The sequence below is a fragment of the Henckelia pumila genome, chromosome 2 (genome assembly GCF_033568475.1).
Source record: "Henckelia pumila isolate YLH828 chromosome 2, ASM3356847v2, whole genome shotgun sequence".
Lineage (NCBI taxonomy): Eukaryota > Viridiplantae > Streptophyta > Magnoliopsida > Lamiales > Gesneriaceae > Henckelia > Henckelia pumila.
In genome coordinates, this window is record NC_133121.1 from 179466939 (window position 1) to 179483647 (window position 16709).

At 33.4% G+C, this 16709-nt stretch overlaps 2 protein-coding genes and 1 non-coding gene across 3 annotated transcripts; 2 read left to right on the top strand and 1 right to left on the bottom strand.

Moving 5' to 3' along the window:
• Positions 1 to 1130: 1130 nt before the first annotated feature.
• On the bottom strand, positions 1131 to 1679 carry LOC140879071 (uncharacterized). The gene is made up of 2 exons (XM_073282713.1): positions 1663 to 1679; positions 1131 to 1512 (listed from the first exon to the last, which is right to left on the bottom strand). Exons 1-2 carry the CDS (start codon positions 1677 to 1679, stop codon positions 1131 to 1133), a joined length of 399 nt encoding a protein of 132 aa, XP_073138814.1.
• A 1080-nt stretch (positions 1680 to 2759) lies between these two features.
• On the top strand, positions 2760 to 2865 carry LOC140885901 (small nucleolar RNA R71). Its single transcript, XR_012151314.1, has one exon. It is a non-coding gene; the product is annotated as a small nucleolar RNA R71 (small nucleolar RNA).
• Positions 2866 to 7928: 5063 nt separating this feature from the next.
• Positions 7929 to 11999, top strand: LOC140884664 (transcription termination factor MTEF1, chloroplastic). The gene is made up of 2 exons (XM_073291495.1): positions 7929 to 8905; positions 11789 to 11999. Exon 1 carries the CDS (start codon positions 7988 to 7990, stop codon positions 8897 to 8899), a length of 912 nt encoding a protein of 303 aa, XP_073147596.1. The 5' UTR covers positions 7929 to 7987; the 3' UTR covers positions 8900 to 8905; positions 11789 to 11999.
• The last annotated feature ends 4710 nt before the right edge of the window (positions 12000 to 16709 follow it).

The window sequence follows — 16709 nt, forward strand, 5'->3', positions numbered from 1 at the left end:
ATCCTCCTCGCTTTCGATACACTAATGCAACAAGTTTGTTTCACAGATTCATCAATTCCGTTCTCTAGTTTCAAAACACTCTCCACCAAGTTCAACTTCTACTCACCAAGATCGAAAGGACTTTTCAAGTTATATCATAGTTTTTTCATAACATCGCTTGATTTTGCACCCAGTTTTATTTTAGCCCCAATAATTACCCGCAGACTTAGCTATAACTAAAGATAAGATTCGGATTTCAATCCCCTCGTCTATAGCCCGGATGAAGCATCAACCTCATTTTATCCGCAAACTTAGCCATGGATTGGTGATTAGGATTTCAATCCCTTTCCAGGCCCGGATGGAGTTGTAAAAAAACACTTCTTTGTTGCTTTGGCAACTTTTCATCATTCAATAAAAATTTTGCCTAAATCATTTCTAAGCTTGTAGAAGTCTACCTCGGTTTCAAGTATAAATTATTAAAGTTAAGAATCAAATCATCCTATTCACTCACAAAATCACAAAGCTTCTCTAATCACTAGAGTGTCAACAATCAAGGCATAGTGAATATGAGTGAGAACTCAAGATACAATATAGCTAACATTAACACTTTTAACACCAAAAATTATTTTCATCATAGGCCAACACAATTACACATCATGCTAACTCAAACTAACTCATCAAAAAATTTCACAATTTTCAAATTTTTTAAACAACCCCCAAAATTAAATATGTGCATTGTCCTCAATGTACGATAATTCAATAACAAGAACAGAGGAATGCACATACTTGTGGAATGACTGTCAGTAGTCATAGCCCATCATAATTTCGGGGGCAGGTACATTGATACTCGGTATTTCTTTACAAGGACCTAGAGTAGAAAATTCAATGTTAGCGAGTGAACAAGACATGCCCTCAAAAAAACAAGAATTAAAAAAAAATTAAAAATACTAAAAGAAAACAAAAATAAAATAAAACTTGGGTTGCCTCCTAAAAAGCGTCTGGTTTAAAGTCTTCAGCCCGACTTGAAGCTGATTTTAGCCAATTCATGTCACTTTATTGGAGGTTTTGTTCCTCTCTTTTACCCTCCAAACATACTCAAAAATCATCTTGAACTTGGCTTTCTTTTTCACCTTCTTCGCCACCTTCGGATCTCACCCACTTTTCAACTCTATTTCTACACCAAAATTATTCACAGAAGAATCAAATAAATCAATGTGATTACAAGCATGTACTTCATCTTGGTAATTCGTGGTCTTATAAATATTAAAAGTGACCGCTTCACCACCAACTCGTAGAGTTAATTTACCCTCCTGCATATCAATTAAAGCTCTTCCAGTTGCCAAGAATGGTCGCCCCAAAATTAGAGGGACATCTTGAGCTTCTTCCATGTCAAGCACTACAAAGTCAGCAGGAAAAATAAATTTATCTACTTTTACCAATACATTCTCCACAATACCGCGAGGATAAGTCAGAGAACGGTCAGCCAACTGCAGAGTAATCGTGGTTGGTTTCACCTCACCAAGCTCCAAAGACCTGAAAATAGACAAAGACATTAAATTAATACTTGTACATAAATCACATAATGTCCTATTAACAGTTGCACCACAAATAATACAAGGAATAGTAAAACTCCCTGGATCTTTCAATTTTTGTGGTAGTTTCTTTTGCAGAATGGCGCTGTACTCCTCTGTCAACTTCATTGTCTCAAATTCTCAAGCTTTCTCTTCCTTGCCATCACATTCTTCATGAAATTTTCATAGTGTGGCATCTGCTCCAAAGCATCGGCGAATGAAATATTTATATGAATTTTCTTGAAGATGTCAAGAAACTTAGAAAACTTCTCATCCAACGCTTTTTTCTTGAACCGCTGAGGATATGGCAGAACATTTTTTTGCACAGGCGGTTTCTCAGACATAACTGCAGACTTGCTAGAATTTTTACTGACAGATTCTTTAGATTCAACCTCAATCTCTTCAACTCGATCCTCATCATCCACTACTTTTGGTTTATCTACCCCAACTTCCTTACCACTTCTCAAAATAACAGTCTTGCATTGCTCAATTGGATTCACCTCACTGTTGCTAGGAAAATATCCTCTCTGATGATTCCTCAATGCATTTGCAAGTAGACCAATTTGTATTTCAAGATTTTTCATAGAAGCACCCACATTGGTCAAGTGTATCTCCATATTATCAAGTCTATTCTCAGTTCTCTCAAATCTTTTTGTGGACTCAGAAATAAAATTACCAACCAAATCCTCCAAAGATTACCTACCCTCATCCTTTTTATTATTGAACCCCGGTGGAGGATTCAATACATTATTATTATTATTTACATATGAAAAATTCTCATGATTGCGCAAACTAGGATGATATTGATTTGGTACAGGATTACCTCGATAGCCAGTAAAATTTCGGTTGTTCACATACTGAGCTTGCTCCATACTCACAAATCCATCAGCAGAAGTTATGGCATTCACTAGTGATACCGACTCGTTTGAACTTTGATTTCCTTTGGTCAGTGTAGCCAATTGTGTAGAAATAGTAATCATCTGAGCAGTCAAGGCAGTGAACGCATCAACTTCATGAATTCCAGCAGGCTTTCTTATTGCAGATGTCTCACTCGGCCACTGATAACTGTTAACAGTCATTTGTTCAAGCATCTCATAAGCCTGTTCAGGAAATTTAGAAAATATTGAACCTCCAGCTGCAGCATCCACAGAAATCCTCGTTGGGCCATTCAAACCATTGTAGAATAATTCAATATGTTCCCAATCCGGAAAATTATGGTTTGGACACTTCTGAAGCAATTATTTGTAAAGCTCCCAAGCTTCATACAGTAGCTCATAATCTTGCTGTTTGAAAGTGGTGATCTCAATTTTCAGCTGGGCAGACTTGGCAGGCGGAAAGTACTTGGCCAGAAATTTAGATGCCATGTCTTCCCATGTAGTGATGCTCCCAAGAGGTAGTGACTGCAACCAACTTCGAGCAATGTCCCTAAGAGAGAACGGGTACAATCGTAGTCTAATGATGTCCTCAGTAACACCATGAATCTTCACTGTGTCAACAATCTTCAGAAAAGTACGCATGTGCAAATTTGGATCTTCAGTAGTTGCACCCCTAAACTGATTCTGCTGTACCATATTAATCAGAGCTGGCTTCAACTCAAAATTATTCGCCATGATGTTCTGCCGAGCTATCCCAGAATAATGATTATTGATCACCGGTCTAAAGTGATCTCTGATAGGCACCGGAACATTATTTACAACTCTTTCTCTTTCTCTTTCTTCAGTCATTTGTTGCAATTCTTCTCTTCTAGTTTTTCGCAAAGCTTTAGCAGTTTTCTTGATTTTCGGATCAAAGAGCAGTGAGTCGTAACTTTGGCTTTTTTGCATAAACTGCATAGACAGGAAAAAATTTTAAATTAGAACCAACAAAATAAAATAAAATGCTCTAAATCAAAATTAAGACTAATTAGCACAATTTAATATAAATCAAATAAAATTCAATTCCCCGGCAACGGTGCCAAAAACTTGTGCAATTTTGTGCCCGCAAGTGCATGGTGTCAAGTTTTAATATAGAAAATGAGTCCAAGTCGATCCCACAGAGAATGAATAAAATGATATTATATTAAATATTTACAACTAATAAAATCTTAATCCTATGTAGAGCTACGAGAATGGTTTGAGTTTAAATAACTAAAAAATTGCAATAAATAAAATTAATTAACAACGAGTTCGCAAGACAAAAATTCAATGAGAGAAAAATTCTAGAGGTTCGACATCACTTAACCATCCACCAAGTTAATTCATATAGAAATCTATATCATAAATTCTTCTAGTTTATTAGCCAAGAATTCCTATTATTTTCTACTACCTCTCTCGAGTGTCAAGCAGAAATTCGTATTCAAAGCAAACTCAATATCTCTATCTAAGTTCAACTATTAAATTCGGTAAATGACACAGTAATTCTTACAAAGGCTTCAATGGAGTTATAGGCCTATCGAACTTTATAAACACCAATGATGTATTTTCCTACGGTCCTATTCAAAATCGCCTCTCTCGAGTGATAGATTTCAAATAAATATAACAATTCAACTAATAATCAGTTAATTAAACGCAATCAATTCAGGAAAACACAAATAAACCGAATGAATAATTCTAATATATCAATCAAAATATCAAAAATATGGTTTCAAGTCAAGCTACGTCGTCCCTCTAGACAAAGAAATTAATTCATAATGAAAATAAAAATCAAACAATGCATGTTCTTGAACATCATTCAAAAATTAGGAGAAAGAATGAAATAAAAATGAAGGTAGATTATGCTTCTCCGTCTCCGATAGTCGCTTCGTCCATCTTCATGCCAAGAATGCTTCTTCTTCCTTTTCCTTGATCTCTAGCCGTCTCTAGCCTTCAAAAACTGATGAAAACCCTCGATTCTAACCTGATATATTCCAAAAAGTCCTTTTAAAGTTCGAGACTAAAAGTTTCAAAAAATAAGACACGTCAGGCGCGGGTGCACTGTCCTAGGGCGCAGGGGCGCTGATCGCCGATAATTTTCTCAAAATAAGATCTAAAGGGCGTGGGTGCGCCGGTTCCGGGCGCTGGTGCACTACAACGCATCCAACTCGCGTAGCATTCTTGCAAAAATTATAACTTAAGTTCTAGCCGTCTGATTAAGCTGAAATTTTGACAGCAGCTTTAAAACATCTTAAAATTCATTGTGAACGGTGAAGATTGAATTTGAATGTATCTATCAGCTCCAGTAATTTTCTAAACTTGCAGCTCCGTAATTACTTTTTCTGTCTCTTCTCGTTACTTTTCCTTCAATCCTTGCATCTCACAAAACAACAACAAATACGCATAAAATCTACTCGATACATCACAAAATCCAAGTCAAATCATATGCAAATTAAGTGCATAAAATGCACTTAAAGTTAATCAACATGCATCTTACTCTTTCCAAGATTGTCCTATTCATTCTTTCTGCCAACCCGTTTTGCTGTGGAGTTCCAGGAACTGTCTTGTGTCTTGTGATCCCTTTCATTTTGCATAGCTTATTAAAATCTTCAGATAAGTATTCTAAGCCATTGTCTGTCCTTAAATGTTTCACTCTCCATTTTGATTTGTTTTCAACTGCTTGTAACCAGTCTTTGAATCTGCCATATGCATCATCCTTTGATTTCAGAATGAATGTCCATAGCTTCCTTGAGTAATCATCAATAATAGTCATGAAGTATCGCCCCCCTCCATGGGTTTCTGTCCTTGAGGGGCCCCAAAGATCAGAGTGAACATAGGCAAGAGGATGCTCAGTAGTATGTCTCCCTTTAGGGAATGAAACTCTTCTTGCCTTACCTAAGGCACAGCTTTCACAGAGCTCAAGTGTCTGAATCTTATCACCTCCCAGAAGGCCTTGCTTTGATAGTTCTTGAAGACATTTCTCACTCACATGTCCCAACCTTAAGTGCCAAAGTTTAGTCATGTCTTCTGTTCGAACATTTGTTGTGGTGCCAACAATTGTATCACCCTTCAGAATGTATAGGGTATTAGCTTTCACAGCCTTCATAATCACCATGGACCCTCTAGACACTTTCAGTTGTCCCTTGTCTGATTTAAATTAGTAGCCTTTTGTATCAAGAGTACCAAGAGATATAAGGTTTCTCTTTAGCTCTGGTACATATCTAACCTTGGATAACAACCTATCCACTCCATCATACATTCTGATCCTCACTGATCCAATTTCTTTTATTTGACAGGCTTTGTTGTTTCCAAAAAGCACTAACCCTTGATCTGATTCCTCTAGTTCCTCAAATCATGACCTTATTGGACACATATGAAATGAACAACCTGAGTCTAATACCCACTCAGTGTTTGTGTCATGGTTTGATACTACTAGTACCTCTGCTGATTCATATCCGTCAGATACAACAACAGCTGATCCATGTTCTTTTGGAGTATCATATTGTTTGCCCTTTCTTTCAGGGCAATTCCTTTTGAAATGGCCCTCCTGATGACATATAAAGCATTTCAAATTTCCAGTGTTTCTCCTCTGACCTCTCCCCTGGCTTCTTGATCTTGATGTAAACTTCTTGCCACTATAAACCCTTTTATCTGATCTTCCTCGAGCAGTCAGGCTTTCCCCTTGAGATTCTGCACTTGCATTAGTTTTCCTTTGGAGTTCCTTCGATTGTATTGCAGACATTACTTCCTCAAAAGTAATTGTTTGCTCTCTTCCATACAACAAGGCATCTCTAAAGTTTTCATACTTCTTAGGCAATGCATTCAACATGATTAGAGCCTTGTCTTCTTCTTCAAGTTTGACCTCAATATTCTCAAGATCATCAAGAATTTTGGTATATTCATCTATCTGATCATCTAGTGTCTTATCCTCTCTTATCATAAACAAGTATAGCCTTTGCTTCATATATAACCGGTTGGAAAGAGACTTTGTCATGTATAAGCTTTCCAGTTTGTTCCACACAGCAGCTGCAGAGGTCTCCCTGCATACTTCTCGAAGGGGCTTGTCACCGAGGCACAAGATTATCGCACTATGTGTTTTTTACAACATTTCAATCCTGTCCTTTTCATCAGTAGACGACCCTTCTGATTTCTGTAGAGCATCTAACCATCCCTGCTGAATCAAGATGGCTCGCATCTTAATGCGCCAAAGTGAGAAGTCATTCTTTCCCGTGAACTTCTCTATATCGAATTTCATGGTTCCAATTCCCATTTGTTTCGATTCCTACAGACGACGCCAATTGTTGAATTAAAACAATGAATTCGAAATACACTTGTGAACCAACACCAATGAATGATAACAAAAGATTCGAAGATATCAGATAATCATCAACTCAATACTTCCAAAAGTTCATCCGAATCATCAAGAACACAATCAACAATATGAAAACTCGAAAGAACAATAAAGAACACTTTCAATTACGTGGTTCAGCCATTTGCATGACCTACATTCACGGAGGAACCCATAATCAATTTTATTGAATTACCCGAGAAGTTTACGATACAAGTATACAGAATGTATATACCAAGAATACAACAAGATCACTATTCTCTTGGCTCATATTCTTGTTTTCGATCTCCTGCCTTGTATCTCCTTCTTTCGAGAGTGTTGTGATTATTATGACTTGTATATGTGTTCTACCCCCTTGCAATAGTAATTCCCTGCAGATTATATATCACTTTGATAAAAACCGGTAGCTCTCCCTCACTTCCTAGCAATCCATGCACCAGCTGGATCGGTTAGCCGGTTACCAAGCTAACTGTTGCAACTAACCAACTGCATGTGAGGCCTGAGTTATTCAGTCTATTATAAAAGATGATTTGGGCCGCCACCTATTAAGGAAGTCCACACAAAACTTGGAGACACCAACCAAGCCCAACAGATATCATGTAATGGGACTCAACTTTTTATGCAAAGGTAAAAAATAATTGAGTTCATGTTAGCACTAGATTAGTATGCTAATGCAATATTCAAATGTTCAACATTGATTTGAACATCGGGAGTCCATACAATATATGAGCCTCAATTGGATTCTTGGATGTAGCGTATGAAGATGTCAACGGGGGTTAGATATACCTCGTCATATAAAATAAGTAAGCTGGGTTGGTTATTTTTCAACCAACAAAAATTACAGGCTTGTCCACCCCGCCTACCCCTCCTAGTGGTTGGTTGCTGGGAGTTGCGGGTCAAACCCGTCTTTAAATTATACGTAAGTCCGTCAGTTGACTCGTCCCGCCACATAAAAATAGATGGATTGTTTGGTGTTTTTTCAACTCGCCTAAAAGACAAATCGATCCTTTTGCTAGCTCGTTTTGACACACCTGAATTTGTGTGATAATATTACCCTTTTGTCAGCACCTTGTAGGCAGGAAAAAAAAACCTCTATATGTTTCAAGGTATATTTGTCAAATCAATTCTTCAACGGTTTTATCCAACTTCCCATCCCAAGAACTAAAACCCTCACATTTCCCACTCCCTCCTCTCCAAAGATGACACTCCGATTGCCAATCCCCACAGCGCCCAACTCGGCAAATCTTCAAAGTACACTCAAAGCCCACCACTACTTTCCCCCGACCGCCTCCGCAGCCTCCGACGCTTCCGCTTCCGCTTCTGGCCCCACCGTGGACTCTGGCCTCAAATTCCGGAAGAAGCTCGTCTACCTTCAATCCCTCAAGGTAAATCCCACGAAAGCCCTCTACAAGAACCCCAATATTCGCTCCGCGCCGCTGAAGACCCTCCGCTCCATCACCCAATGCCTCGCCTCGATGGGCATCGAATCCTCTGCCATTAGCCGCATACTCGACATGTACCCTCAGCTCCTCACCTCCGACCCGTATGTAGATATTTATCCAATCTTTGATTTTCTGCTGAATGTAGTTGAAATCCCCTTTCCCGATGTTAGGAAGACCATCATTCGGTGCCCCCGTCTCCTCGTGTCAAACCCGGAAACACAATTGAAGCCTACGTTTGAATTCTTGACAGAATTGGGCTTTTCGGGTTCAAATAAATTCACACCCCAAACCACAGTGTTGTTGGTTTCGAGCGTGGAGCTTACGCTGAAACCAAAGATTGAGTATTTGATGAGATTGGGGTTGGATTACAATGACGTTAGGAATATGGTGTTGAGATCACCTGGCTTGCTGACTTTTAGTATAGAGAATAATTATAGACCTAAGGTAGAGTATTTCTTGAAGGAGATGAAAGGGGATTTGGGGGAATTAAAGAGGTTTCCGCAGTATTTCTCGTTTAGTTTGGAGAGGAAAATTAAACCGCGCCACCAGCTTTTGGTGGAGTATGGATTCTCGATCTCGTTGTCTGATATGTTGAAGGTTAGTGATGGCGAATTCAGCTTACGGTTGATTGAGGGACGGCTGCGGATGGTGGATCAAAGAGAGTATTAGTATTTTGTAAGTTGCGCAGTTACATTTGTAAATTGTTATCTTTTTAAATGATGGTGATGATGTTTGGATATATGGAGTTGTGTATTTCTGCTCTTTTGTTTATTTTTCCCCCAAACCTATGCTTGTTTTTATTAAAATCAAGGTTAAATTTCATGTCTCGAATAAAATTTATAATGAAATTTGGGTGTGAAGAAACTAGGTGAATTTTAGATTAGTAGTATTATCAAGAGTTTATTTACCTAGAGACTAGATCATGAGTTGTTGCTTTCTTTGCCTTGATCTCTTGGATGATGAGATATCAGTATAGTTGTTGATGGTTTTGTAGAATAGAATTTATATTTCATTTGGAGTGCAATTGTTTGATGAGGTGCTCGATGGCAAGCAATGACGTGTCATGGACCTTTCGTCACAAGTAAAGCATTTGTTTCCAAGGTCCAACTTTTATGTAGACAACACTGCATTCAAAAAGTATTAGCTATAGAAAAAAAAAACGATGCAATTAAGTTGTAAATGGAGGAGTTTGTGCCTTGGGGAGGAATAAGGGTGGCAGCATTTGGAAACAATTTATTCAAGATTGCTTAGCTTCTTATTGATCTATTGAAAATAAAAACCAACTAACCTAAGGTACCGACTCAAATTATGCTTTTGAACGAATATGCTGAAATTAGTTTGCAGCATAAGTAAAATTGTCTTGCTACCATTTCTGTATTATTAGTTCATGTTCCCATGAGGTCGTTGAGTAAGGTTTCTTGCCGTTTCGTTACTTACAAATGGTTCTGAGACAGGCAATCTCTTCTTGTATGGCTTCTTTATACACAATTTTTTTAAGGCTGAATTTTCTTTGTTTCTCACGTTCATGCAAAGTGGATGGATATGATTAATCTTTCCGAGTTCCTGGAAATGCTTTTCCACTTATTATATATTTGATCCTTGTATCTTTCTATCTGTGACGAGTATCAGTTTGACTGTGGTTAACATGTAATGCTATGTATTTGATCCTGACATCTGTTGACAAGAGTTGGTTTGACTGTGATTAACACATAATGAATAGCAGCACGCCCATAAGATAAAAGATATCGAGTAAAAGTCTTTGATTGTACAAACTGGACATGACGTTGCTACCAAGTTGGTCGGGTCGATGTTTAACGTAATTTCATCCACTTCTTCTCCGGCACCGGAGGGGGTGGTTGATCGTGCCTGCTTTATATGCGTCGATGGCTCTTTGTTCTTGATAATGCTTGATGTTTTTAGTAGTGCATTGTATCTGGGCTAATGTCGACGGATGTGGTGGTTTACTTCTTTCTACTTGTAGTTGATTTCCAGTGGCCAAATTTTGTTGATTTCAAAGGTTTTATGCTCGAAGAAATGCAGTCAAATGTTGTTAACTTGTACTCAGTTTAATACCCACTGAAGTTAATGCTTTTACTTGGATAATATGAGGTTGTGCTTGCGCTTGGATTTGTGGATTTGATTTGTTGAGAGAGATTTGATTTAGAGAATTATTTGAATAATGGATTTCAAATAACACTAAATAATAAATATCGAGTGTTTCGAAATCCACCTCGATTACTATTGAAATTCTTTGAGGTAGTGTTTGGATTTTAGGATTTGGATTCTTATGAGAAAAGCATGAATTTTAAATGACTAGTCTGTAGAATGAATTTGAATTTGAAGTAAAAAAATATACTTGGTATATAAGGGATTTCAAATCTTCAGTTATAATTTTGAGCTAATGAGACGATAATTGAAAACAAAATTCTTTTAAATCTTTCAATCTAAATACGATATAGAGTAGAATTAAAGTTCACTTGAATTTTGTCGATTCAAAAAAGTCCAGCAATTTTTTGATTTCCTCAGAAAAAAAAATAGTCAATTTGAAAGAACTTATTGTCAACCTCTTTCAGGTATGAATCTATCTGATAAGGGAAGAACTTGCATTAGTATCTCAATTCAAACATGGGTTTGATTGACACTCCATGTTCTGAGAAATATTTACCATCCAAAAAGAGGAAAAAACTGAGTTTTTGTCTAAAGATAAAGATTTTGATTAATTATTTATCTTTATTTTGTTTGGTTCTAACTCAAATTTTATAAAAAAAATTAATACAAAACACCATTATCTTATCAAAGTACATTGATTTTTTTATTTTTATATTATGTATCTATCATCATTTTATCCATAAATTAAATAATTTTATTAATAAATGGGAATACTAATACAAAAATAGTACCATATTTTTATGTCCATGCCCCTTTGTGTTTGATGTATTTGACACTTGCATATATAGATCGATTCACGGGTAAAAATAAAAGAAAGAGTAGCTAGTGTCATTATCATTATATACAAAGAAGATAAATGTAAAAACCTCGGGTAATACAAAGTAGTAGAAAGTTGGTAAAATTTTTCAAACCAGAATTTCTTGCACATTTTTATCATAGAATTAGAACCTCATCTATTGTCTATAGTCTATACTGATATTTGCATAAATCCCATGTCAGTGAGATTTTAATCAAGACTATATATATATATATATATATATATATATATATATATATAACTTAGTTTTCAAAGGAAGACATCCCCACCAGACCAGATCTCTTGGCAGGAGTCCTACCTTTATACAGTGGGCCATTTTAGTTATTCATATATCACATCATTTTACAAATTATATAGAAACTCTCTCTTCGTCTCGACTTTTGAAGACCAAATTCTTTCACAAGTGATGTGTGTGTGTGTGTATATATCGAAACTATTTTTCGTATTAAACAATTTTTTTTATATAAAAATCTAGTCCATTGTCAAAGACTAGTGTTTATCTGCATATGTGTACGTATATTGAAATGTATTTGCAATAGATTTTTTATATTAAAAAATCTTGTCTATGCCAGAATCAGTGGTGATGGGAGAACTTTTGGCTATTAAGGAAGGCATTCGGATTGTTCGAGACAAAGATTTTACGCAGGTTATTATCTTTTTTGATTCTTTATTAGCAGTGCAACCAGTCATGTAGTCTAATAAGAAATTTAGCTATGTGGGTCTTTGTGCTACAGAGATTGATACAATGCGTTCGGACCTGAGTATTCTTTCGATTTTTCATTTTCGAAGATGGGTCAATTTTGTGACACATTCTATTTTTAAATTTGCTTGTTCTTCCCCTACACCATTTAGTTGGGTGTCTGGGAATTTTTCTAGTTAACTTATAATACTTGTAATGAATGATATCACTCAATAAAATTACAAGTTTGTTTTGGTAAATAAAAAATAAATAAATCTTGTCTATCGTCGAAGTCTAATATTCATTTGTACTCGAGATGTAGACATATATATTAAAAAATTTATATTGAATGATATATATATATATATATATATAAATATATTATCTAGAGATTGTATTAGAAACCCTTTTTTTAGCAATTAGTTATGATAATTAATATTTAAATATGATAATATTTTGATTGTTTTAAGCTTATTATTTTTATAATTATTTCAATGTTAGAATTGATAAATACTTAAAAATTCAAAAAATATAAATAAAGATTAAAAAAATATTTTATGAAGATAAGATAGTTACAAATCAACTAAAAAATTACTAAATAATTTGTAACCATGTTTTTTATAAAATGAAAATGGAACATTTTAATTTAATTTGATATAATGTTGGGCTTCAATAATTGTTCCTAGGTAAAGCGATCTAACCATGGTGTTTGGACTGCTATGCGATTTAAAAGATTTGAGTTGCACCGTTAACATCAGTATATAACTTTTGGTAAAACGACAAGCATTTAGTCGTCAATTAATATCAGAGCCAAGATCATAGATTCGAATTCGATTCTCATTGATGACAAGGAGTGTAATTGTTTGGAATATGATTGTTGGGGTTTAGTAATTGTTCCTGTTGGATATAGTGATCGAACTATGGCGCTTGGGCTGGTGTACAGTTTAAAAGATTTGAGTTGTACTATTACCACAAGCTATAACTTTTGATAAAATAACAAGCGATCGATACTACAAAAAAAGATTTTTCATATATCATAATTATATTATTACCCCAAAAGAAATTACTCTAGCTAGACTTTTACCTTATATTTTATATATACAAGCATTCAATGGCAATGCATGCAAATTCGTTATTAAATCTTTTTAAAATTAAATAATATTATATATATATATATAATATAACTCTCTTGAGACAATCTCACGAGTAAATTTTGTAAGATAAATCTCCTAATTAGGTCACTAGCTCATAATAAAGTACTATTTTTTTTATTATGAATATAAATAGAATTTATTCATCTCAAGATAAAGATCTGTGAGACCGTCTCTCAAGAAACCTATTAATATATTATCAATCCACGTCGCGTGCACATATTTTTTAACTTAATTAATCAATTTTTAAGATATCTACAAATCAATTATTCATTTTAGAATTTTCTAAAATAATTTTTTATAATCATTTTAATTTATTGAAAGAAAGAAAACTTTTAAGGTATGTGTATTCGAGTAGCTCGCGAGCTACTCGATTATATATATATATAATTATATAAATAAATGTAATGTAAAAAATATATAAATATAATATATATAATATTATTGATATTAATTACTCGAGCTCGAGTTAATATAAGTCTATTTTTCGAGCTCGAGCTCTAGCTCTAGTAGCTCGAACTATAATTGAGCTCGAGCTCGAGTATAAAATTTATTACTCGATCGAGCTCAAGCTCGAGTAAACAAAATAAATTCGAGCTCGAGCTCAACTCGATTGCACCCCTAGTTTAAGGGGTTGTAGTGTTATTTATTCTTTTTAACAAATCAATTAGTATTTTTAAAAATTTAATTAAAATAAGTTTTTGCAATCATTTTTTTTATTGAAGATGACTAAATTAATTAGTTTAAGGTATTGGTGTATTATTAAACATAAATAATATATATATATATATATATATATATATATATATATATATATATATATATTGGTGTACCAGCGCACGTATTGCATGTTCATATAAATTTTTTTTATAAATAATTCGATTTATATTCAAATATTGATAATAATAATAATTGTAAAAAGTAATAATGAATTGTACTGTCATTGGAATTGATTATTGTTATTTTTTTAGAGTATTATTGAATTGATTATATCTTACTATATTATTAAAGTAGAGACCTTCTAATTAAAATTTTTTTAATTAATTGGTGAAACTTGATTTAAAATTATCATTATCTCCTAACTTAATTTTCAATAAAACCAAAATTATTGTACAAAATAGTTATTTTATACAGTTTTCTCTTTTCTAGCCATTAAAAACTCACTTTGTGTCTTTTGATATTATTTTATTTACAAATATGACACTCATTTATAAGATATATATATGTTTTGTGAATATTTATTTAGGAAACGTTATATTTTTATTATTTTTTAATTTTAGAATTTATTATTTATTGTCTTTTTTAAAAAAAACAAAATGCACGAGCACGCAACGCGTGCAGCGGAATACCAGTTTATATGATAGTCATGCTATAATTTCAAAAATTATAGAGGTACTAACGAGCAATTTCAAATTTGAAATTTTAAAAAAAAAAACAAAGGGAAAATTAAATGTGTGATATCTACGGAAATTTCCCAAAAAAAGGTTGGTTATCCAATTTCAAAAATGATTGAGGGACTAAACTAAAATTTTAAATGTTGAAATTTTGAAAAAAATGGAGAGGAAAAAATAAAATTGTAATTTCTACATCATACCATAGCAATTTCGGCAAAAATGTCCTTGTCCTCTACTGTCTTTATTAGAGAGTTTTTTTATATATAGTATAAATATATGTTAAATGTGATATTAATATTTAAAAATTAAAAAATATAGATAAACATGAAGAAATATTTTACTGAGATATGACTAGTTATAGATAAAATAAATTATTTACTAAAATAAGTTTTTATTATATTTTTAATTAAATGAAGCCAAACTATTTTGTAGTTTAATTTATAGAGATATTTAAAATTTGACTCCAAATTAAACTATTTACTCTAGCCCCTTATGTACTATAATATGATATAGATTATTATTAAATATTGAGAATAAAACAATACCAGTTGGTGTGAAGCATAAAACATTTTTTTCATTCACTGAATGAATCAAATTCTACAATATAGTAATTAAGAATTGTATATCCTTCAATTTATAATTGGGAAATGCATAAACTCGTCCCTATACACAATTTACTTGTGTGTTAATTTAGTCTCTCAAATACGTTAAGTTGTGTTGGTCACAATTCAATGTTAAGTTATTCATCGATATCTTTCTTTATCTATTCTACTAACTTATTGAGTCTATTTTTTTTTCCATAGATTTCTTAAGTTTTGATTATAACAAACAATGACTTATTGAACTAGATCAAACCGGCTTTAATTTGTATATACGACAAGTACTCGACCGCTCAATTGAAGATTTAGAAAAAATTACTCAACTGATCTCAATATATGCAAATCATTCAACCATTCAAGAATTAGTACACAAGATAGAGTGCTTCAAGAATTAGTACTCAAGCTTATTAGACCATTGCATAAACCAGTCTACTCAATCGCAGTCTACTCAATCGTTAATTTACTCTACCGAAAAGTATTTGAAAATAGTTGAGTAAGATATCTTCGGATAGAAGTCATAGTACTACTTACAATGATCCTACCTACTTAATCATAAAAAAATGATTTACTGATCATGCACAACAAACATGACTTTCAAGTTTCAAATATCATAATCTTTAGTAAATCTCGTATATATACTCTTATATCAATTTTTTTAATTCAGTATTATCCAAAGTTTATTTAAATTTAATTCACGAATGTCCCATGAATTTAATTAAGATTAAATGTTTTATTAATTATTTAACTTTGAATTTTATAATAAAATTATTTTAAATTATGATTATGAATGCAAACGTGTGCACCAAATTTTCAGGTGCACATCATAAGTACAACACAGAACTTTGTAAAATATAGAGAATGACAATGACACTAGGATGCTATGATGCCAAAGATTTAAAATGACCAAAACCTCAACACTACAATAATTGTTTTACTAATCATTGGGTTGTAATAATTATTCATATATACTAAAAAAAAGTGACAGGACGTGATGGTGTGCTATTGAACAACTTAAAATATTTGTGTAGCACTGTTATCTTTTACTATAAATTTTGGTAAAACAACAACTATTTGATCTTATTATTTCTATCCGACCAAGATTACATTTTCGATTTTCATTGATTACAAGTGTGTAATTGCCACGAGAAAGATTTTTATGGTACAACAATTTTCATTGTTAGGAGAGCGGTCGGTATGTAGTGCTTAACTGTTATATGATTTAAAAATTTTGAGTAACAACATTGTTCGCAAAATTTCGTATGATGCCAGCATACGAGGTGCAATGCACCGAATTAACTGAAAAAAAAAAGGAGTAAAAATATGACTTCTAATAAGCAAATGAGAATGAATTCGAAATTTGATTGTTTGTTCTAATTTCTTAAGAAAATATGATGCTAAAGCACAAGAAATTACACTGGAAATTGAGGAAATAAACATCTGACATAACTTATATTTACAATAAATTGTCTGAATTTACAAAGCTTTAAAATATAACAAACTTTGCTGAAATCTGAAAGGGGGTAATTTACATAAAAGACTTCGAAATATAATAAAAAGACTGAAAATGCTTGAATATGAAAATTGAAATTTTTGCTTGCTCTTTGCAAGTGTTTACATGTGTGCTTCTACTGATGTTTTTCTCTTTTATTCAGTGTGAAGTTTTTCCTACT